Source organism: Aphelocoma coerulescens, unplaced genomic scaffold (genome assembly GCF_041296385.1).
Source record: "Aphelocoma coerulescens isolate FSJ_1873_10779 unplaced genomic scaffold, UR_Acoe_1.0 HiC_scaffold_118, whole genome shotgun sequence".
Taxonomy (NCBI): domain Eukaryota; kingdom Metazoa; phylum Chordata; class Aves; order Passeriformes; family Corvidae; genus Aphelocoma; species Aphelocoma coerulescens.
In genome coordinates this window covers 36,924-58,858 of record NW_027183476.1, presented here as the reverse complement: position 1 = coordinate 58,858, position 21,935 = coordinate 36,924, and the positions used below count along the sequence as shown (strand labels likewise).

At 68.0% G+C, this 21,935-nt stretch overlaps 1 protein-coding gene across 1 annotated transcript; it reads right to left on the bottom strand.

Annotated features, from left to right (window-relative positions):
* Positions 1 to 1,889: 1,889 nt before the first annotated feature.
* On the bottom strand, positions 1,890 to 19,796 carry LOC138100603 (myotonin-protein kinase-like). The gene is made up of 13 exons (XM_068998477.1): positions 19,704 to 19,796; positions 19,486 to 19,569; positions 17,787 to 17,882; positions 15,074 to 15,222; positions 14,048 to 14,141; positions 10,651 to 10,851; positions 9,610 to 9,936; positions 6,877 to 6,962; positions 6,492 to 6,672; positions 6,003 to 6,092; positions 4,081 to 4,244; positions 2,628 to 2,718; positions 1,890 to 1,937 (listed from the first exon to the last, which is right to left on the bottom strand). Exons 2-13 carry the CDS (start codon positions 19,552 to 19,554, stop codon positions 1,890 to 1,892), a joined length of 1,596 nt encoding a protein of 531 aa, XP_068854578.1. The 5' UTR covers positions 19,555 to 19,569; positions 19,704 to 19,796.
* Between the last annotated feature and the right edge of the window lie 2,139 nt (positions 19,797 to 21,935).

The following is a 21,935-nucleotide window of genomic DNA, read 5'->3' as shown; positions in this document are numbered from 1 at the left end:
GTGGCAGGGGGTGACAGTGGCAGTGGCAGGGGATGGCAGGGGGTGGCAGGGGGTGACAGTGGCAGTGGCAGGGGGTGGCAGGAGGTGACAGTGACAGGGGGTGATGGCGACGGGGGTGGCAGTGGCAGAGGCTGGCAGGGGTGATGGTGACAGTGGCAGTGGCAGGGGGTGGCAGTGGCAGGGGGTGGCAGGAGGTGACGGGGTGGCAGTGATTGGGGTGACAGTGACAGGGGTGGCAGTGGCAGGGGGTGGCAGGGGGTGATGGTGACAGTGGCAGGGGGTGGCAGGGGGTGGCAGTGATGGGGGTGACAGTGACAGGTGTGACAGTGGCAGAGGCTGGCAGGGGGTGACAGTGGCAGGGGGTGGCAGGAGGTGGCAGGAGGTGGCAGTGACGGGGGATGACAGTGGCAGTGGCAGAGGCTGGCAGGGGGTGGCAGTGACGGGGGTGGCAGTGGCAGGGGATGGCTGGAGGTGGCAGGGGGTGACAGTGGCAGGGGATGGCAGGGGGTGACACAGGTGACAGTGGCAGTGGCAGGGGATGGCAGTGGCAGGGGGTGACACAGGTGACAGTGGCAGTGGCAGGGGATGGCGGGGGTGGCAGGAGGTGACAGTGACGGTGGCAGCGGGTGGCATGAGGTGACAGTGGCAGTGGGTGACAGTGACGGGTGGCAGTGACGGGGGTGGCAGTGACGGGGGTGGCAGTGGCAGGGGATGGCTGGAGGTGGCAGGAGGTGACAGTGGCAGTGGCAGGGGGTGACAGTGGCAGTGGCAGGGGATGGCGGGGGTGGCAGGAGGTGACAGTGGCAGTGGCAGGGGATGGCAGGGGGTGGCAGAAGGTGACAGTGGCAGTGGCAGGAGGTGACAGTGGCAGTGGCAGGGGGTGGCAGGAGGTGACAGTGGCAGGGGATGGCGGGGGTGACGGTGACAGTGGCAGTGGCAGGGGGTGGCAGGAGGTGGCAGGAGGTGACAGTGGCAGTGGCAGGAGGTGACAGTGGCAGTGGCAGGGGGTGGCAGGAGGTGACAGTGGCAGGGGATGGCAGGGGGTGGCAGGAGGTGACAGTGGCAGTGGCAGGGGGTGGCAGGGGGTGGCAGTGACGGGGTTGGCAGTGACGGGGGTGACAGTGGCAGGGGATGGCTGGAGGTGGCAGGAGGTGACAGTGGCAGTGGCAGGGGGTGACAGTGGCAGGGGATGGCAGGGGGTGGCAGGAGGTGACAGTGGCAGTGGCAGGGGGTGACAGTGACGGGTGGCAGTGACGGGGGTGGCAGTGGCAGGGGATGGCTGGAGGTGGCAGGAGGTGACAGTGGCAGTGGCAGGGGGTGGCGGGGGTGGCAGGAGGTGACAGTGGCAGTGGCAGGGGATGGCAGGGGGTGGCAGGAGGTGACAGTGGCAGTGGCAGGGGGTGGCAGGAGGTGGCAGAAGGTGACAGTGGCAGTGGCAGGGGGTGGCGGGGGTGGCAGGGGGTGACAGTGGCAGTGGCAGGAGGTGGCAGGAGGTGACAGTGGCAGTGGCAGGGGGTGGCAGGGGTGGCAGAAGGTGACAGTGGCAGTGGCAGGAGGTGACAGTGGCAGTGGCAGGGGATGGCAGGGGGTGGCAGGAGGTGACAGTGGCAGTGGCAGGGGGTGACAGTGACGGTGGCAGGGGTTGGCAGGGGGTGGCAGGGGGTGGCAGGAGGTGACACAGGTGACACAGGTGACACAGCCCCACGTACCCGGGCCCAGAGCAGCAGGTGCCGGGACAGGGGCAGCCCCAGGGGGGAGCGGAAAAGCCGGGGGGGCTGCGGAGAGAGCACAGAGCGTCAGCCCCCCCCCAAAAAAAAAACCCAAAATCACCCCAAAACCTCCCCAAAATCACCCCAAAAAAACCCCAAAATCACCCCAAAAATCCCCCCTTACCTCCGTGAGGGGGGCCGCGATGGGGGGGGGCTGCCCCGCGCCTCCTGCAAGGGAAATTTTGGGGGGGTCGGGTCAGATTTGGACCCCCCCCCCTCCATTTAGGGGTTCCCTCCCAGCCCCAAATTTGGGGAGAGGACAATGTCCTGTCTCCCCCCACCCCAAAACACCCCCAAAATATTTTGGGGAGGGGGTGAGACCCCCGGAGGAAGGGGGAGCCCGGGGGGACACGAGGGATTTTGGGGGGGTCACTGGGATTTTGGGGACATTCCCGGGGTGTCCCCAAGGATTTTGAGGGGGGGTCCGGGAGGGGTCAGGGACATTCCCAGGGGGGTCGCTGGGATTTTGAGGACATTCCAGGGGTGTCCCCAAGGATTTTGAGGGGGGGTCCTGGGGGGGTCAGGGACATTCCCAGGGGGGTCACTGGGATTTTGGGGACATTCCCGGGGTGTCCCCAAGGATTTTGGGGGGGTCAGGGACATTCCCAGGGGGTCACTGGGATTTTGGGGGGGGGGGTCCGGGGGGGTCAGGGACATTCCCAGGGGGGTCACTGGGATTTTGGGGACATTCCCGGGGTGTCCCCAAGGATTTTGGGGGGGTCAGGGACATTCCCAGGGGGTCACTGGGATTTTGGGGGGGGGGGGTCAGGGACATTCCCAGGGGGGTCGCTGGGATTTTGGGGACATTCCAGGGGTGTCCCCAAGGATTTTGGGGGGGGGGGGTCCTTGCCTTGGGGCGGGGGGGGGGCCGGGCCCGGGGGGGTCACTCTGCAGCCGCCGCAGTTTCGCTTCCAGTTCCAGGTTGCGGCTCTCGGCCTCCTGCAGGCGCCTGGGGGAGGGGACAGTTGGGGACACCCCCGGGGACACCCCCGGGGACACCCCCGGGACCCCCCCGTCCGTCGGTCCCCGTTCTCTCCTGCCCCACGGCCGCGGTGTCATTGTCGCCGCAGTGTTTGGGGACATCGAGGGCACCGGTGTCACCCTCCCCGGTGCCCAGTGCCACCCACGCCGCCCGGTGTCACCTCCCCGGTGCCCAGTGCCACCCACGCCGCCCGGTGTCACCTCCCCGGTGTCCTCTGTCCCCCACAGACCCGGGGTCACTCCGCTGTCCCAGTCCCGGTGCCCCCGCGGTGTCCCCGCTGTCCCTTCCCGGTCCCGCTGTCCCCGCGGTGTCCCCGCTGTCCCCTCCCGGTCCCCGCTGTCCCCTCCCGGTCCCTCTGTCCCCTCCCGGTCCCTCTGTCCCCTCCCGGTCCCGCTGTCCCCTCCCGGTCCCTCTGTCCCCTCCCGGTCCCCGCTGTCCTCTCCCGGTCCCTCTGTCCTTCCCGGTCCCTCTGTCCCTTCCCGGTCCCGCTGTCCCCTCCCGGTCCCTCTGTCCCTTCCCGGTCCCGCTGTCCCTGCGGTGTCCCCGCTGTCCCCTCCCGGTCCCGCTGTCCCTTCCCGGTCCCTCTGTCCCTTCCCGGTCCCCGCTGTCCCTTCCCGGTCCCTCTGTCCTTCCCGGTCCCGCTGTCCCCTCCCGGTCCCTCTGTCCCTTCCCGGTCCCGCTGTCCCTGCGGTGTCCCCGCTGTCCCCTCCCGGTCCCGCTGTCCCTTCCCGGTCCCTCTGTCCTTCCCGGTCCCGCTGTCCCTTCCCGGTCCCTCTGTCCCTTCCCGGTCCCGCTGTCCCCTCCCGGTCCCTCTGTCCCCTCCCGGTCCCGGTGCCCCCGCGGTGTCCCCACTGTCCCTTCCCGGTCCCCGCTGTCCTCTCCCGGTCCCTCTGTCCTTCCCGGTCCCTCTGTCCCTTTCCGGTCCCTCTGTCCCGTCCCGGTCCCGCTGTCCCCTCCCGGTCCCGCTGTCCCTGCGGTGTCCCCGCTGTCCCCTCCCGGTCCCTCTGTCCCCTCCCGGTCCCGGTGCCCCCGCGGTGTCCCCGCTGTCCCCTCCCGGTCCCGCTGTCCCCTCCCGGTCCCGCTGTCCCCGCGGTGTCCCCACTGTCCCTTCCCGGTCCCCGCTGTCCTCTCCCGGTCCCTCTGTCCTTCCCGGTCCCTCTGTCCCTTCCCGGTCCCGCTGTCCCCGCGGTGTCCCCTCTGTCCCCTCCCGGTCCCTCTGTCCCCTCCCGGTCCCCTCTGTCCCCTCCCGGTCCCTCTGTCCCCTCCCGGTCCCGCTGTCCCCTCCCGGTCCCGCTGTCCCCGCGGTGTCCCCGCTGTCCCGTCCCGTACCGGGCCAGCCCCTGCCCCGCCACCCGCAGCTTCCCGAGCTCCCGCTCCAGCGCCTCCCGCCCGCGCCGCTCCTCCGCCAGCGCCTCCCGCAGCTCCGGCACCGACACCGGCTCCGGGACAGGGACCGGCACCGGCTCCGGGACCGCCGGGACCGCCGGCGCCACCTGCGGGAACCGCGTCTGCCTGGGGACACCCGGGAGCACCGGGATCGGGATCCCCCGAACCGGGCACTGACACTCCCGGGAGCGCCGGGATCCCCCCGAACCGGGCACTGACCCCTCCCAGGATCCCCCGAACCGGGCACTGACCCCTCCGGGAGCACCGGGATCCCCCCGAACGGGGCAGTGACACCTCCGGGAGCAACGGGATCCCCCCGAACCGGGCACTGACACCTCCCAGGATCCCCCGAACCGGGCACTGACCCCTCCCAGGACCACCGGGATCCCCCGAACCGGGCACTGACCCCTCCCAGGATCCCCCGAACCGGGCACTGACACCCCCGGGACCACCGGGATCCCCCCGAACCGGGCACTGACACCCCCGGGACCACCGGGATCCCCCAAGCCGGGCACTGACCCCTCCCAGGATCCCCCGAACCGGGCACTGACCCCTCCGGGAGCAACGGGATCCCCCCGAACCGGGCACTGACACCCCCCGGGACCACCAGGATCCCCCCGAACCGGGCACTGACACCCCCCGGGAACACCGGGATCCCCCCGAACCGGGCACTGACACCCCCCGGGAACACCGGGATCCCCCCGAACCGGGCACTGACCCCTCCTAGGAGCACCGGGATCCCCCCGAAGCGGGCACTGACACCCTCGGGAGCAACGGGATTCCCCCCGAACCGGGCACTGACCCCTCCCAGGACCACCGGGATCCCCCGAACGGGGCACTGACCCCTCCTGGGAGCGCCGGGATCCCCCGAACCGGGCACTGACCCCTCCCAGGATCCCCCGAACCGGGCACTGACCCCTCCGGGAGCACCGGGATCCCCCAAACCGGGCACTGACCCCTCCCGGGACCACCGGGATCCCCCCGAACCGGGCAGTGACACCTCCGGGAGCAACGGGATCCCCCCGAACCGGGCACTGACACCTCCCAGGATCCCCCGAACCGGGCACTGACCCCTCCCAGGACCACCGGGATCCCCCGAACCGGGCACTGACCCCTCCCGGGACCACCGGGATCCCCCGAACGGGGCACTGACCCCTCCCAGGATCCCCCGAACCGGGCACTGACACCCCCGGGACCACCGGGATCCCCCCGAACCGGGCACTGACACCTCCCAGGATCCCCCGAACCGGGCACTGACCCCTCCCAGGACCACCGGGATCCCCCGAACCGGGCACTGACCCCTCCCAGGATCCCCCGAACCGGGCACTGACACCCCCGGGACCACCGGGATCCCCCCGAACCGGGCACTGACACCCCCGGGACCACCGGGATCCCCCAAGCCGGGCACTGACCCCTCCCAGGATCCCCCGAACCGGGCACTGACCCCTCCGGGAGCAACGGGATCCCCCCGAACCGGGCACTGACCCCTCCCAGGATCCCCCCGAACCGGGCACTGACCCCTCCCGGGACCACCGGGACCCCTGAACCGGGCACTGACCCCTCCCGGGACCACCGGGATCCCCCCGAACGGGGCACTGACCCCTCCCAGGATCCCCCGAACCGGGCACTGACCCCTCCCGGGACCACCGGGACCCCCGAACCGGGCACTGACCCCTCCCAGGATCCCCCGAACCGGGCACTGACCCCTCCCGGGACCACCGGGACCCCCGAACCGGGCACTGACCCCTCCCAGGACCACCGGGATCCCCCAAACCGGGCACTGACACCCCCCGGGACCACCGGGATCCCCCGAACCGGGCACTGACCCCTCCCGGAACCCCCCCAAATCCTCCCCCCCCACGTACCGGCGGTGCCCGGGGGGGCTCCGTGCCCGGGGGGGCTGCGCTGCCTGGGGGGGGCGTCCTCGGGGGGGCCCCCTGGGCCGGGGGGGGGCCCTTGGGGGCGGTGGGGGGGGCCTGGGGTGGGGGGGCCGCTTTTTGGGAGGGGGCGGCCGCGGGTGGGGGGGTCCCTTGGGGTGCAGGGACCCCTTTTTGGGGTGGGGGCCCCGCAGGTTGGGGGGGAGGGGCTTTGGGTGGGGGATGGGATTCTTGGGGGGGCCCCCCCTTGGGGGTGGGGGGCTCTTTTTGGGGGGGTGTTCCCGTGGGTGGGGGGGGGCCTTTTTGGGGCGGAGGTCCCGTGAGTTCAGAGGTCCCCGTGGGTGGGGGGGGCTCTTCTTGAGGGGGGGTCCCCTGAGGGGCGGGGGCGCTCTGGGATGGGGGGACCCCCGTGGGTGGGGGGAGTCCGGTGGTCGGGGGGACCCCCGTGGGTGGGGGGGGCCCGGTGGGTGGGGGCACCCCCGGGGGTGGGGGCGTCCCCCTGCGCGGGGGGGTCCCTATGGCCAGGGGGGTGCCGGTGCCCAGGGGGGTCCCCGACTCGGGGGGGGTCCCCCACTCCCCCTCCAGCTCCATGGCCGCGTCCTGGTCCCACTCCTCATCCTCCTCTTCCTCTTCCTCCTCCTCCTCTTCCTCCTCCTCCCTAAAACCGGGGGCGGGGGGGGGGGGGGCACACGGGGAATGAGGAGGGGGGGGGGAGGGGGTGTCACCCCCCCCCAATGCAAGAACCCCCACCTCAGCCCCCCCCCCCGCATTTCCACTGCACCCCCTTTGTCCCCACCGCCCCCCGACCCCCCCCCCCCCAAGACCCTTCCGAGCCCCCCCCCCCGGACCCCCCCAGACTCACTCGGGGTCCCCGCGGGCGTACGAGTACCCCACAAACGGGAGGTGCAGCCCCAGCTCGGGGGGGTCCCCCGGCTCCCCCAGCAGCTCCTGGAGGGGGGGGGGACACGTTAAATATGGGGAGGGGGCAGCTGGGGGGATTTTGGGGGGTCCCAAGTGGTCCCAGTTTGGGGAGGGGGGGGGGGGGTTCCATGGGGGGAGGTGTGGAAAAGGGGTCCCGGTGGGGGGATGGAGTTGGGGGGTCCATGGGGGGGGGGGGTCCCTGGAATTCGGGGTCCCATGGGGGGGGGGGTCCCTGGAATTCGGGGTCCCATGGGGGGGTCCCGAGGGGGGGGGGATGGAGTTGGGGGGTCCATGCGGGTGTCCCTGGAATTCGGGGTCCTATGGGGGGGTCCCGGGGGGGTCCCTGGAGTTGGGGGATCCATGGGGGGGTCTCGGGGGGGGGATGGAGTTGGGGGGTCCATGATGGGGGGTCCCTGGAATTGGGGGCCCCGTGAGGGGGTCCCTGGAATTCGGGGTCCCATGGAGGGGTCCCGGGGGGGTCCTTGGAGTTGGGGGTCCCATGGGGGGGCCCCAGGGGGGTCCCAAGGTGGGGATCCCATTATATGGGGGGGGTCTCTCATGAGGGGGATCCTGGGATAGGGAAATGGGGTGGGGGGAGGCGGTCCCGAGGGTTATCCCGGGTTTATCCCGGGTTTATCCCGGGGGTCTCCCAGGGCGATCCCGGCTCTCTCCTGGTGCTCTCCCGGTTCTATCCCAGGTCTCTCTCCCGTCTCTCTCCCGGTTCTCTCTCCCGTGTCTCTCTCGGTTCTATCCCGGTTCTATCCCAGGTCTCTCTCCCGTCTCTCTCCCGGTTCTATCCCGGCTCTCTCTCCCAGGTTTATCCCGGTTCTCCCTCCCGTCTCTCTCCCGGTTCTCTCTCCCAGGTTTATCCCGGATCTCTCTCCTAGTTTTATCACGGTTCTCTCCCGGTTCTCTCCCGTCTCTCTCTCCCATCTCCCTCCCGGTTCTATCCCGGTTCTCTCTCCCGTCTCTCTCCCATCTCTCTCCCGTCTCTCCCCCATTTTTCTCTCCCGTCTCTCTCTCCCGGTTCTCTCCCATCTCTCTCCCGTCTCTCTCCCATCTCTCTCCCGTCTCTCTCCCGTCTCTCCCCCATTTCTCTCCCCCGTTTCTCTCTCCCACCTCTCTCCCGTTTTTCTCCCCCGTTTCTCTCTCCCATCTCTCTCCCGTTTTTCTCTCCCGTCTCTCTCCCGTCTCTCTCCCGTTTTTCTCTCCCGTCTCTCTCCCGTCTCTCTCCCGTTTCTCTCTCCCGTCTCTCTCCCGTTTCTCTCTCCCGTTTCTCTCCCATCTCTCTCCCAGGTTTATCCTGTTTCTCTCTCCCGTCTCTCTCCCATTTCTCTCCCGTCTCTCCCCCATTTCTCTCTCCCGTTTCTCTCTCCCATTTCTTTCACATTTCTCTCCCGTTTCTCTCTCCCATTTCTGTCTCCCGTCTCTCCCTCCCGTTTCTCTCTCCCGGTTCTCTCCCATCTCTCTCCCCTTTCTCTCCCGTCTCTCCCCCATTTCTCTCCCCCATTTCTCTCTCCCGGTTCTCTCCCTCCCGGTTCTCTCCCTCCCGGTTCTCTCTCCCGTTTCCCTCTCCCATCCCTCTCCCGTTTTTCTCTCCCATCTCTCCCCCATTTCTCTCCCCCATTTCTCTCCCCCGTTTCTCTCCCCCGTCTCTCCCTCCCGGTTCTCTCTCCCGGTTCTCTCTCCCATCCCTCTCCCGTTTTTCTCTCCCGTCTCTCCCCCATTTCTCTCTCCCGGTTCTCCCCCTCCCGGTTCTCCCCCTCCCGTTTCTCTCTCTCCCGGTTCTCTCTCCCGGTTCTCTCTCCCGGTTCTCTCTCCCATCCCTCTCCCGTTTTTCTCTCCCGTCTCTCCCCCATTTCTCTCTCCCGGTTCTCCCCCTCCCGGTTCTCTCCCTCCCGGTTCTCCCCCTCCCGGTTCTCTCCCTCCCGGTTCTCTCTCCCATCCCTCTCCCGTTTTTCTCTCCCGTCTCTCCCCCATTTCTCTCTCCCGGTTCTCCCCCTCCCGGTTCTCCCCCTCCCGTTTCTCTCTCTCCCGGTTCTCCCCCTCCCGGTTCTCCCCCTCCCGGTTCTCTCCCTCCCGGTTCTCTCTCCCGGTTCTCTCTCCCATCTCTCTCCCGTTTTTCTCTCCCGTCTCTCCCCCATTTCTCTCTCCCGGTTCTCTCCCTCCCGGTTCTCCCCCTCCCGGTTCTCTCCCTCCCGGTTCTCTCTCCCGGTTCTCTCCCTCCCGGTTCTCTCCCTCCCGGTTCTCTCTCCCGGTTCTCTCTCCCATCCCTCTCCCGTTTTTCTCTCCCGTCTCTCCCCCATTTCTCTCTCCCCCATTTCTCTCTCCCGGTTCTCCCCCTCCCGGTTCTCCCCCTCCCGGTTCTCTCCCTCCCGGTTCTCTCTCCCGGTTCTCTCTCCCATCTCTCTCCCGTTTTTCTCTCCCGTCTCTCCCCCATTTCTCTCTCCCGGTTCTCTCCCTCCCGGTTCTCCCCCTCCCGTTTCTCTCTCTCCCGGTTCTCCCCTTCCCGTTTCTCTCTCTCCCGGTTCTCCCCCTCCCGTTTCTCTCTCTCCCGGTTCTCTCCCTCCCGGTTCTCTCTCCCGGTACTCTCTCCCGGTTCTCCCCCTCCCGGTTCTCCCCCTCCCGGTTCTCTCCCTCCCGGTTCTCTCTCTCCCTCTCTCTCCCCGCGCACCTGCTGGCTCAGGCAATCGTCCAGCACGTCGAAGTTGGAGGTGTCGGCGGCTCCGCGGGCGCTGGGGGCGAAGGGCGCTCGCTGCCTCCGGAGCGCGGCCCAGCGCAGCCCCGCGAACAGCGGCAGAGCGCGGAAGTCGCGCGCGCCCCCGCGCCCCAGGCGCGCTCCCGGCGCGCACAGCAGGCCCCGCACGAGCGCGCGCGCCGCCGCCGGCACCCCCCGCCCCCGGGGGCGCGCTCCCGCCCGGGGGGAGCCGGCCCCGCCGCCGGACCCCTCCTCATCCTCGCCCTCGCCTTCGTCGTCGTCCTCGGGGAGGTGCAGGTGGTCCTGGGGGGGGGGGGGAAGGGGAGGGGAGGGGGGTGGAGACCCCCCCAGTGCATCCCAGTGACTCCCAGTGACTCCCCAGTGCATCCCAGTGACTCCCCAGTGCATCCCCAGTGCATCCCAGTGCATCCCAGTGACTCCCAGTGACTCCCCAGTGCATCCCAGTGACTCCCAGTGACTCCCCAGTGCCCCCCCAGTGCATCCCAGTGACTCCCCAGTGCATCCTAGTGACTCCCAGTGACTCCCCAGTGCCCCCCCAGTGCATCCCAGTGACTCCTAGTGCATCCCAGTGCCCCCCAGTGCATCCCAGTGACCCCCCAGTGCATCCCAGTGACTCCCAGTGCCCCCCTAGTGCATCCCAGTGACTCCCAGTGCATCCCAGTGCCCCCCAGTGCATCCCAGTGACCCCCCAGTGCATCCCAGTGACCCCCCAGTGCATCCCAGTGACTCCCAGTGCCCCCCTAGTGCATCCCAGTGACTCCCAGTGCATCTCCAGTAACTGCCAGTGCCTCCCAGTGCCTCCCAGTGCCTCCCAGTGCCTTCCAGTGACTCCCAGTGCCCCCCCAGTGCATCCCAGTGCCCCCCCAGTGCATCCCCAGTGCATCCCAGTGACTCCCAGTGCCCTCCAGTGCCCCTCCAGTGACTCCCAGTCCCTCCCAGTTCCCTCCTAGCCCCTCCCAGTGCCCTCCCAGTCCCTCCCAGTCCCTCCCAGCGCACCTGGAAGTGCAGGATCTTGGCGTAGGTCTCGAGGACGGTGTCGGCGAAGAACGGGGGGCGGCCGAAGAACATCTCGTAGGCCAGGACCCCCAGCGCCCACCAGTCGCACTCGGGGCCGTACGAGCGCGAGGGGTCCTCGACCGCCAGCAGCATCTCGGGGGACAGATAGTCCGGGGTCCCCACGGCCACCGCCGAGCGCACCTGGGGACGCGGGGGATACTGGGGATACTGGGGATACTGGGGATACTGGGGGCATTGGGGATACTGGGGACAGATAGTCCGGGGTCCCCACGGCCACCGCCGAGCGCACCTGGGGACGCGGGGGATACTGGGGATACTGGGGATACTGGGGATACTGGGGGCATTGGGGATACTGGGGACAGATAGTCCGGGGTCCCCACGGCCACCGCCGAGCGCACCTGGGGACGCGGGGGATACTGGGGATACTGGGGATACTGGGGACAGATAGTCCAGGGTCCCCACGGCCACCGCCGAGCGCACCTGGGGACGTGGGGGATACTGGGGATACTGGGGATACTGGGGACAGATAGTCCGGGGTCCCCACGGCCACCGCCGAGCGCACCTGGGGACGCGGGGGATACTGGGGATACTGGGGACATTGGGGACATTGGGGACATTGGGGACATTGGGGATACTGGGGATACTGGGGATACTGGGGACGTGGGGGATACTGGGGACAGATAGTCCGGGGTCCCCACGGCCACCGCCGAGCGCACCTGGGGACGCGGGGGATACTGGGGATACTGGGGATACTGGGGGCATTGGGGACATTGGGGACATTGGGGATACTGGGGATACTGGGGACGTGGGGGATACTGGGGACACTGGGGGCGCTGGGGACATTGGGGATACTGGGGACATTGGGGATACTGGGGATACCGGGGATACTGGGGACATGGGGACACTGGGGACACTGGGGGCGTTGGGGACATTGGGGATACTGGGGATACTGGGGACAGATAGTCCGGGGTCCCCACGGCCACTGCCGAGCGCACCTGGGGACGCGGGGGATACTGGGGATACTGGGGGTACTGGGGATACTGGGGATACTGGGGGCATTGGGGATACTGGGGATACTGGGGATACTGGGGACAGATAGTCCGGGGTCCCCACGGCCACCGCCGAGCGCACCTGGGGACGCGGGGGATACTGGGGATACTGGGGATACTGGGGGTACTGGGGGCATTGGGGATACTGGGGATACTGGGGATACTGGGGATACTGGGGACAGATAGTCCGGGGTCCCCACGGCCACCGCCGAGCGCACCTGGGGACGCGGGGGATACTGGGGATACTGGGGATACTGGGGGCATTGGGGACATTGGGGACATTGGGGATACTGGGGATACTGGGGATACTGGGGACGTGGGGGATACTGGGGACAGATAGTCCGGGGTCCCCACGGCCACCGCCGAGCGCACCTGGGGACGCGGGGGATACTGGGGATACTGGGGATACTGGGGGCATTGGGGACATTGGGGACATTGGGGATACTGGGGATACTGGGGATACTGGGGACGTGGGGGATACTGGGGACACTGGGGGCGCTGGGGACATTGGGGATACTGGGGACATTGGGGATACTGGGGATACTGGGGATACTGGGGACATGGGGACACTGGGGACACTGGGGGCGCTGGGGACATTGGGGATACTGGGGATACTGGGGACAGATAGTCCGGGGTCCCCACGGCCACCGCCGAGCGCACCTGGGGAGGCGGGGGATACTGGGGATACTGGGGATACTGGGGGCATTGGGGACATTGGGGACATTGGGGATACTGGGGGCGTTGGGGATACTGGGGACATGGGGACACTGGGGACATTGGGGATACTGGAGATACCGGGGATACTGGAGACGTGGGGGATACTGGGGATACTGGGGATACTGGGGGCATTAGGGACATTGGGGACATTGGGGATACTGGGGACATGGGATATTGGGGACATTGGGGACATTGGGGACACTGGGGACACTGGGGACACTGGGGGCGTTGGGGACATTGGGGATACTGGGGATACTGGGGACAGATAGTCCGGGGTCCCCACGGCCACCGCCGAGCGCACCTGGGGACGTGGGGGATACTGGGGATACTGGGGATACTGGGGGCATTGGGGATATGGGGACGCTGGGGGCACTGGGGACACTGGGGATACTGGGGATACTGGGGATACTGGGGACAGATAGTCCGGGGTCCCCACAGCCACCGCCGAGCGCACCTGGGGACGCTGGGGATACTGGGGATACTGGGGATACTGGGGACATGGGATATTGGGGACATTGGGGATACTGGGGACACTGGGGATACTGGGGATACTGGGGATACTGGGGATACTGGGGACACTGGGGGGACATTGAGGGGACATTGGGGGGACATTGAGGGGACATTGAGGGGACATTGTGGGGTCACTGGGGCTGGGGGGGTTCTCCAGGTGGTCCCAGGGTGCAGCTGTGTCCCCCCAGTGTCCCCCCAGTGTCCCCCCGGTGTCCCCCCGGTGTCCCCCCGCTGTCACTCACGGTGCCATCAGGCCCCCGGTGTCCCCCCCGGTGTCCCCCCAGGTGTCCCCCAGGTGTCCCCCAGTGTCCCCCCAGTGTCCCCCCCGCTGTCCCCTCGCTGTCCCCCCGCTGTCACTCACGGTGCCATCAGGCCCCCGGTGTCCCCCCGGTGTCCCCTCAGTGTCCCCCCACTGTCCCCCCCGGTGTCCCCCCGCTGTCACTCACGGTGCCATCAGGCCCCAGGTGTCCCCCCAGTGTCCCCCCAGTGTCCCCCCACTGTCCCCCCACTGTCCCCCCGCTGTCACTCACGGTGCCATCAGGCCCCCGGTGTCCCCCCGGTGTCCCCTCAGTGTCCCCCCACTGTCCCCCCGGTGTCCCCCCGCTGTCACTCACGGTGCCATCAGGCCCCAGGTGTCCCCCCAGTGTCCCCCCACTGTCCCCCCACTGTCCCCCCACTGTCCCCCCGCTGTCACTCACGGTGCCATCAGGCCCCAGGTGTCCCCCCAGTGTCCCCCCAGTGTCCCCCCAGTGTCCCCCCGCTGTCCCCCCGCTGTCACTCACGGTGCCATCAGGCCCCAGGTGTCCCCCCAGTGTCCCCCCAGTGTCCCCCCGGTGTCCCCCCGGTGTCCCCCCGCTGTCACTCACGGTGCCATCAGGCCCCAGGTGTCCCCCCAGTGTCCCCCCAGTGTCCCCCCGGTGTCCCCCCGGTGTCCCCCCGCTGTCACTCACGGTGCCATCAGGCCCCAGGTGTCCCCCCGGTGTCCCCTCAGTGTCCCCCCACTGTCCCCCCGGTGTCCCCCCAGTGTCCCCCCGGTGTCCCCCCAGTGTCCCCCCGCTGTCCCCCCGCTGTCCCCCCGCTGTCCCCCCGCTGTCACTCACGGTGCCATCAGGCCCCAGGCGCAGGCAGGACCCGAAGTCCCCAAGCCGGACGTGTCCCCAGCGGTCCAGCAGGATGTTGTCGGGTTTGATGTCCCTAAAGGGGGGGGTGGCCTTTGTCACCTCCCCTGTCGTGGTCCCCACGCCACCTTTCCCCCCTCCCCCCAAAGCCCTCCTGTTGTCCTGGGTGTCCCCTGTCCCTCCATGTCCCACCCATGTCCCCGTGTCCCCGTGTCCCCCTGTCCCCATGTCCCTGGGTTCCCATGTCCCCCCTGCTGTCCCCCCATGTCCCTGAGTCCCCCTGATGTCCCTCCCATGTCCCCGTGTCCCCATGTCCCCCCGTGTCCCCCCATGTCCCTGAGTCCCCCCGCTGTCCCCCCATGTCCCCATGTCCTCCTGTGTCCCCATGTTTCCCCCCTGTCCCCATGTCCCTGTGTCCCTGTGTCTCCATGTCCCCATGTCCTCTTGTGTCCTCATGTCCCCCCGCTGTCCCCCCATGTCCCCGTGTCCCCCCGTGTCCCCATGTCCCCCCAGTGTCCCCCCATGTCCCCGTGTCCCCCCGTGTCCCCATGTCCCCCCAGTGTCCCCCCATGTCCCTGTGTTCCCCCATGTCCCCGTGTCCCCCCCATGTCCCTGTGTTCCCCCATGTCCCTGTGTCCCCCCATGTCCCCATGTCCCCATGTCCCTGTGTCCGTCCAATGTCCCCCAATGTCCCCCCAATGTCCCCCATGTCCCCATGTCCCCGTGTCCCCCCAATGTCCCTGTGTCCCCCCATGTCCCCGTGTCCCTCCGTGTCCCCACGTCCCCATGTCCCCCCAATGCCCCCCCATGTCCCCCCATGTCCCTGTGTCCCCCCATGTCCCCGTGTCCCCCCAATGTCCCCCCAATGTCCCCCCATGTCCCCGTGTCCCCCCAATGTCCCCATGTCCCTGTGTCCCCACAATGTCCCCCCAAGGCCCCCCCATGTCCCTGTGTCCCCCCATGTCCCCGTATCCCCCCCGATGTCCCCCCGATGTCCCCGTGTCCCACCGGTGGACGTAGCCGAGGCGGTGGACGGAGTCGATGGCCATGATGAGCTCGGCCAGGTAGAAGCGGGCCATGGCCAGCGGCAGCCGGTCCCCGAACTTGCTGAGCAGGGTCAGGAGGTCCCCCCCGATGTAGTACTCCATGACCAGGTACTGCGGGGACAGGGACAGCTGGGGACACAGCCCGGGGACACGGGGATGGCACAGGGACAGCTGGGGACACGGCCTGGGGACACGGGGATGGCACGGGGACAGCTGGGGACACGGCCCGGGGACACGGGGATGGCACAGGGACAACTGGGGACACGGCCCGGGGACACGGGGATGGCACAGGGACAGCTGGGGACACGGCCTGGGGACACGGGGATGGCACGGGGACAACTGGGGACACGGCCCGGGGACACGGGGATGGCACAGGGACAACTGGGGACACGGCCCGGGGACACGGGGATGGCACGGGGACAACTGGGGACACGGCCCGGGGACACAGGGATGGCCTGGGGACACGGGGATGGCACAAGGATGGCACAGGAACAGATGGGGACACAGCCCGGGGACATGGGGATGGCACAGGGACAGCTGGGGACATGGCCTGGGGACACGGGGATGGCACGGGGACAGCTGGGGACACGGCCTGGGACGGCCTGGGGACATGGGGATGGCACAAGGATGGCACAGGGACAGCTGGGGACACGGCCTGGGGACACGGGGATGGCATGGGGACATGGGGATGGCACAGGGACAAAGCCTGGGATGGCCTGGGGACACGGGGATGGCATGGGGACAGCTTGGGGACACAGAGATGGCATGGGGACATGGGACAGCTTGGGGACACGGGTATGGCATGGGGACATGGGACAGCTTGGGGACATGGGGATGGCATGGAGACATGGGACAGCTTGGGGACATGGGGATGGCATGGAGACATGGGGATGGCACAGGGGATGGCACAGGGACAGCTGGGGACACGGCCCGGGGACACGGGGATGGCACAGGGACAGCTGGGGATGGCACAGGGACAACTGGGGACACGGCCCGGGGACATGGGGATGGCACAGGGACAGCTGGGGATGGCACAGGGACAACTGGGGACACGGCCCAGGGACACGGGGGTGGCACAGGGACAGCTGGGGACACGGCCCGGGGACACGGGGATGGCCTGGGGACATGGGGATGGCACAAGGATGGCACAGGGACAGCTGGGGACACAGCCTGGGACGGCCTGGGGACATGGGGATGGCACAAGGATGGCACAGGGACAGCTGGGGACACGGCCCGGGGACACGGGGATGGCACGGGAACAGCTGGGGACACGGCCCGGGGACACGGGGATGGCCTGGGGACATGGGGATGGCACAAGGATGGCACAGGGACAGCTGGGGACACGGCCTGGGACAGCATGGGGACATGGGGATGGCACAGGGACACAGCCTGGGATGGTCTGGGGACACAGGGATGGCATGGGGACAGCTTGGGGACACAGAGATGGCATGGGGACACAGGGATGGCACAGGGACAGCTGGGGACACGGCCTGGGGACACGGGGATGGCACAGGGACAGCTGAGGACACGGCCTGGGACGGCCTGGGGACAGGGGGATGGCACGGGGACAGCTTGGGGACATGGGGATGGCATGGGGACACAGGGCTGGCACGGGGACACAGGACAGCTTAGGGACATGGAACAGCTCGGGGATACAGGGATGGCACGGGGACAGGGGGACAGGGGGACATGATTTGGGGACAGGGGGACATGATTTGGGGACAGGCCACACGGCCTGGGGACACCGCCGTGACACGGGGCTCCCATGTGACATGGAGCGGGGAGGTGACAGCGGTGTCCCTGCAGGGAGGGGGGGATGGGAGGTGACATCGGTGTCCCCACGGGGAGGTGACAGCAGTGTCCTCACAGGGAGGTGACATCGGTGTCCCCGCAGGGAGGTGACAGCAGTGTCCCCACGGGGAAGTGACAGCAGTGTCCCCGCAGGGAGGTGACGGAGGTGTCCCCACGGGGAGGTGACAGCAGTGTCCCCGTGGGGAGGTGACATCAGTGTCCCCACAGGATGGGGACAGCGGTGTCCCCATGGGGAGGTGACATCGGTGTCCCCACAGGGAGGTGACAGCGGTGTCCCCGCAGGATGAGGACAGCGGTGTCTCCATGGGGAGGTGACAGCAGTGTCCCCATGGGGAGGTGACATCGGTGTCCCCAGGGGGAGGTGACATCAGTGTCCCCACGGGGAGTTGATGGCGGTGTCCCCATGGGGAGGTGACATCGGTGTCCCCATAGGGAGGTGACATCAGTGTCCCCACGGGGAGGTGACATCGGTGTCCCCGCAGGATGGGGACAGCGGTGTCTCCATGGGGAGGTGACAGCAGTGTCCCCATGGGGAGGTGACAAAGGTGTCCCCGCGGAGAGGTGACATCGGTGTCCCCACGGGGAGGTGACATCGGTGTCCCCAGGGGGAGGTGACGGCTGTGTCCCCGCAGGATGGGGACAGCGGTGTCTCCATGGGGAGGTGACAGCAGTGTCCCCATGGGGAGGTGACATCGGTGTCCCCAGGGGGAGGTGACAGCAGTGTCCCCGCGGGATGGGGGGGACGGGAGGTGACAGCGGTGTCCCCACAGGGAGGTGACATCGGTGTCCCCTCAGGGAGGTGACAGCGGTGTCCCCAGGGGGAGGTGACAGGAGGGGAGGGGAGGGGATCGCCGACCCCTCACCAGGCACTGCGGGTCCTGGAAGGCGAAGTGCAGCCGGGTGATCCAGCGCCGGTCCCCCCGCGCCAGCACGTCCCGCTCCTCGCGGAAACACGACACCTGGCCACAGCGACACGGGTGGCACCTGCCACCTGGCACACGGGTGGCACCCCCGGCGCCCTGGCGACAGCGCAGTCCCGGCCACCCCACCCTTGTCCCCGTCATCCCCTCGGGTGTCCCTTCCTCCGCGGCGCCATCCCCCTCCTCACATCCCCACAAGCCCCCGAAGCGTCCCCGAGTGTCCCCAAGTGTCCCCGGGAGTCCCTGAGCGTCCCCGAGTGTCCCCAAGTGTCCGCGAGTGTCCCTGAGTGTCCCCGGGTGTCCGCAGGTGTCCCCAAGTGTCCACGAGTGTCCCTGGGTGTCCCCAAGTGTCCACGAGTGTCCCTGAGTGTCCCCGGGTGTCACTGGGTGTCCCCAAGTGTCCCCGAGTGTCCCCGAGTGTCCCTGAGTGTCCCTGGGTGTCCCCAGGTGTCCCCAAGTGTCCACGAGTGTCCCCGGGTGTCCCCAAGTGTCCACGAGTGTCCCTGAGTGTCCCCGGGTGTCACTGGGTGTCCCCAAGTGTCCCCGAGTGTCCCCAAGTGTCCCCAAGTGTCCCTGGGAGTCCCTAACTGTCCCCGAGTGTCCCCAAGTGTCCGCGAGTGTCCCTGAGTGTCCACGAGTGTTCCTGAGTGTCCCTGGGTGTCCCCGGGTGTCCGCAGGTGTCCCCGAGTGTCCGCGAGTGTCCCCGAGTGTCCCTGGGTGTCCCCAGGTGTCCCCGAGTGTCCCTGAGCGTTTGCAAGTGTCCCCAAGTGTCCCTGGGTGTCACTGGGTGTCCCCAAGTGTCCCCGAGTGTCCCCGAGTGTCCCCGAGTGTCCCTGGGTGTTCCCGAGTGTCCGCGAGTGTCCCCGAGTGTCCCTGAGTGTCCCTGGGTGTCCCCAAGTGTCCCCAAGTGTCTCCAAATATCCCCAAAGTGTCCCCAAAGTGTCCCCAAGTGTCTCCGAATATCCCCAAAGTGTCCCCAAAGTGTCCCCAAAGTGTCCCCTGGGTGCCCGAAGTGTCCCCAAGTGTCCCCAAAGTGTCTCCAAACATCCCCAAAGTGTCCCCAAAGTGTCCCCAAGTGTCCCCAAAGTGTCCCCGAACATCCCCAAAGTGTCCCCTGGGTGTCCCCTGGGTGTCCCCTGGGTGTCCCCAAGTGTCCCCAAATATCCCCAAAGTGTCCCCTGGGTGTCCCCTGGGTGTCTCCAAGTGTCCCCAAAGTGTCCCCCGGCTGTCCCCAAGTGTCCCCAAAGTGTCCCCCGAACATCCCCGAAGTGTCCCCAAGTGTCCCCATGTGTCCCCAAAGTGTCCCCTGGGTGTCCCCAAAGTATCCCCAAGTGTCCCCGAACATCCCCAAAGTGTCCCCTGGGTGTCCCCAAAGTCTCCCCGAACATCCCCAAAGTGTCCCCAAAGTGTCCCCTGGGTGTCCCCAAAGTGTCCCCCAAGTGTCCCCGAACATCCCCTGGGTGTCCCCAAAGTGTCCCCGAACATCCCCAAAGTGTCCCCTGGGTGTCCCCAAGTGTCCCCAAAGTGTCCCCGAACATCCCCAAAGTGTCCCCTGGGTGTCCCCAAAGTGTCCCCAAGTGTCCCCGAACATCCCCAAAGTGTCCCCCGGGTGTCCCCCGGCTGTCCCCGCGTGTCCCCTGACCTCGCCGCGCCTCAGCATGTCCCACTTGTTCATGATCTTCATGGCGTAGATCTGCCCCGTCTCCTTCATCCTCACCACGGCCACCTGCGGGGTGGCGAGGGGGGGGGGAGGTCACCGGCGCTCCGAGACCCCCGGCTGTCCCCAGGGTGTCCCCAGGGTGTCCCCAGGGTGTCCCCAGGGTGTCACCCATCGGTGTCACCCATCGGTGTCACCCTGACCTCGCTGAAGGCGCCTCTCCCGATCACCTTCAGGATCTCGAAGTCGCCGCGCTGCAGCTGCAGCTCCTGGACACGAGCGGCCACCGGCTCGGCTGGGGGGGCCACCGAGGGTGGGGAGGGGGGTCAGCGGCCACCGGAGGGGGGGGGGGCGGTGACATTTGGGGGGGGGGGATAATTGGGGAGGGGGGGTGGTAATTGGGGGAAGGGGGGATATGGGGTTTTTGGGGGGTACGGCCCCAAAATGAGGGGGTGGGGAAGGGATTTGGGGGGGGGGGATGGGGTTGGGGGGGTGGGATTTGGGGGGGGGGCTGGAGGAGATTTGGGGGGGGGGTGTTTGGGGGGGGGGTAGAGGGAGAATTCCAGGGAATTTTGGGGTGGGGGGCTTGAAGGGAGAATCCCAGGGAATTATTCTGGGGGGGAAGCTTGAAGGGAGAATCCCAGGGAATTTTGGGGTGGGGGGCTTGAAGGAGAATCCCAGGGAATTTTGGGGTGGGGGGCTTGAAGGGAGAATCCCAGGGAATTTTGAGGTGGGGGGGCTTGAAGGGAGAATCCCAGAGAATTTTGGGGTGGGGGGGGTTGAAGGGAGAATCCCAGGGAATTTTGGGTTGGGTGGGTTGAAGGGCGAATCCCAGGGAAATTTTTTTTGGGGTGGGGGGGGCTTGGAGGGAGAATCCCAGGGAATTTTTTGGGGGGGTTTGAAGGGAGAATCCCAGGGAATTTTTTTGGGGGGTTTGAAGGGAGAATCCCAGGGAATTTTTTGAGGGGCTTGGAGGGAGAATCCCAGGGAATTTTGGGTGGGGGGCTTGAAGGGAGAATCCCAGGGAATTATTCTGGGGGGGAAGCTTGAAGGGAGAATCCCAGGGAATTTTGGGGTGGGGGGGCTTGAAGGGAGAATCCCAGGGAAATTTTTTTGGGGTGGGGGGGCTTGGAGGGAGAATCCCAGGGCATTTTTTGGGGGGGTTTGAAGGGAGAATCCCAGGGAATTTTTGGGGGGGTTTGAAGGGAGAATCCCCGGGAATTATTTGGGGGGGGGGGGCTTGGAGGGGCGAATCCCAAGGAATTTTTTGAGGGGCTTGGAGGGAGAATCCCAGGGAATTATTCTGGGGGGGAAGCTTGAAGGGAGAATCCCAGGGAATTTTTTGGGGGGTTTGAAGGGAGAATCCCCGGGAATTTTTTGGGTGGGGGGGGCTTGGAGGGCGAATCCCGGGAATATTTTTGGGGGGGCTTGGACGGAGAATCCCCCGGGAATTTTTTTGGGTGGGGGGGTGGGGTGGGGAATTTTTTGTGGGGGGGGGGCGGGAAGTGAAGCGGGGGGGGGGGGAAAGGGAGGGTTCCGGTGGGGTGGGGGGAGGGGGAGGGGAGGGGACAGGGGGGGGTGTGACAGTGCGGGGGGGTTGGGGGGGGGGGGTTGTGACACCCTGGGTGCCCGCGGGGGGGGGGGCGGCCGCGCACCCGCAGCCCATTTATGGCCGCGCAGCGATCGCCGCCCGCGGGGGGGGGGGAACCGGGCCCGCCGTGCCCAGAAAAGGAGCGGCGCCGCCGGGCCCCCCCCCCCCAAAAAAAAAAAAGGTCCGGACCTCCCCCTCCCCCCCCCCCAATGAGAGACCCCCCCCCAATTCCCCACTCCCGGATCCCATTGAGCCCCCCCCCCCCCCACCGCGTGCAGGACCCCCCCCCGGTACCGGCCTGAGCCCGGACCCCACCCCGGACCGGTACCGGAGCGGCCGTGCCTGAACGGTCCCGGTTCCGCCCGTCCGTGACACCCCCGGTTCCGAAACTCCCCGGTTTCGGACTCCCCCCCCCCCCCCCCCCCAGCCCCGAGCCCGGTTCCGAACCCCCCCAGGGCCGGACCCCGCTCTAGTCCCGAGCCCGGTTCCTCCCGGTTCCGAACCCCCCGGTCCCAGACCCCCCCTATTCCCGAGCCCGGTTCCGAACCCCCCGGTCCCGGACCCCCCCCTATTCCCGAGCCCGGTTCCGAACCCCCCGGTCCCAGACCCCCTCCTATTCCCGAGCCCGGTTCCGAAACCCCCGGTCCCGGACACCCCTCCCCCAGTCCCGAGCCCGGTTCCTCCCGGTTCCGAACCCTCTGGACCCGGACCTCCCCAAATCCCGGATCCCCGGTCACACAGCACCCCCGGTACCGGACACGCCCGGTCCTGGACCCCTCAATCCCGAACCTCCCAGTCCCGGACCCCCCCCCAGTCCCGACCCACCGGTCCCGGATCCCCTAAT

Bases quoted from the DNA above. Each gene is read 5' to 3' on its own strand.
- LOC138100603 (XM_068998477.1), bottom strand. From the start codon at position 19,554: ATGAAGGAGACGGGGCAGATCTACGCCATGAAGATCATGAACAAGTGG. The intron at 6,963-9,609 runs GTGCGCGGGGAG...CCCCCCCTCCAG, and splicing joins ACGATTGCCTGAGCCAGCAG to GAGCTGCTGGGGGAGCCGGG. The intron at 4,245-6,002 runs GTACGTGGGGGG...CGGTTCCCGCAG, and splicing joins AGCCCCCCCGGGCACCGCCG to GTGGCGCCGGCGGTCCCGGC.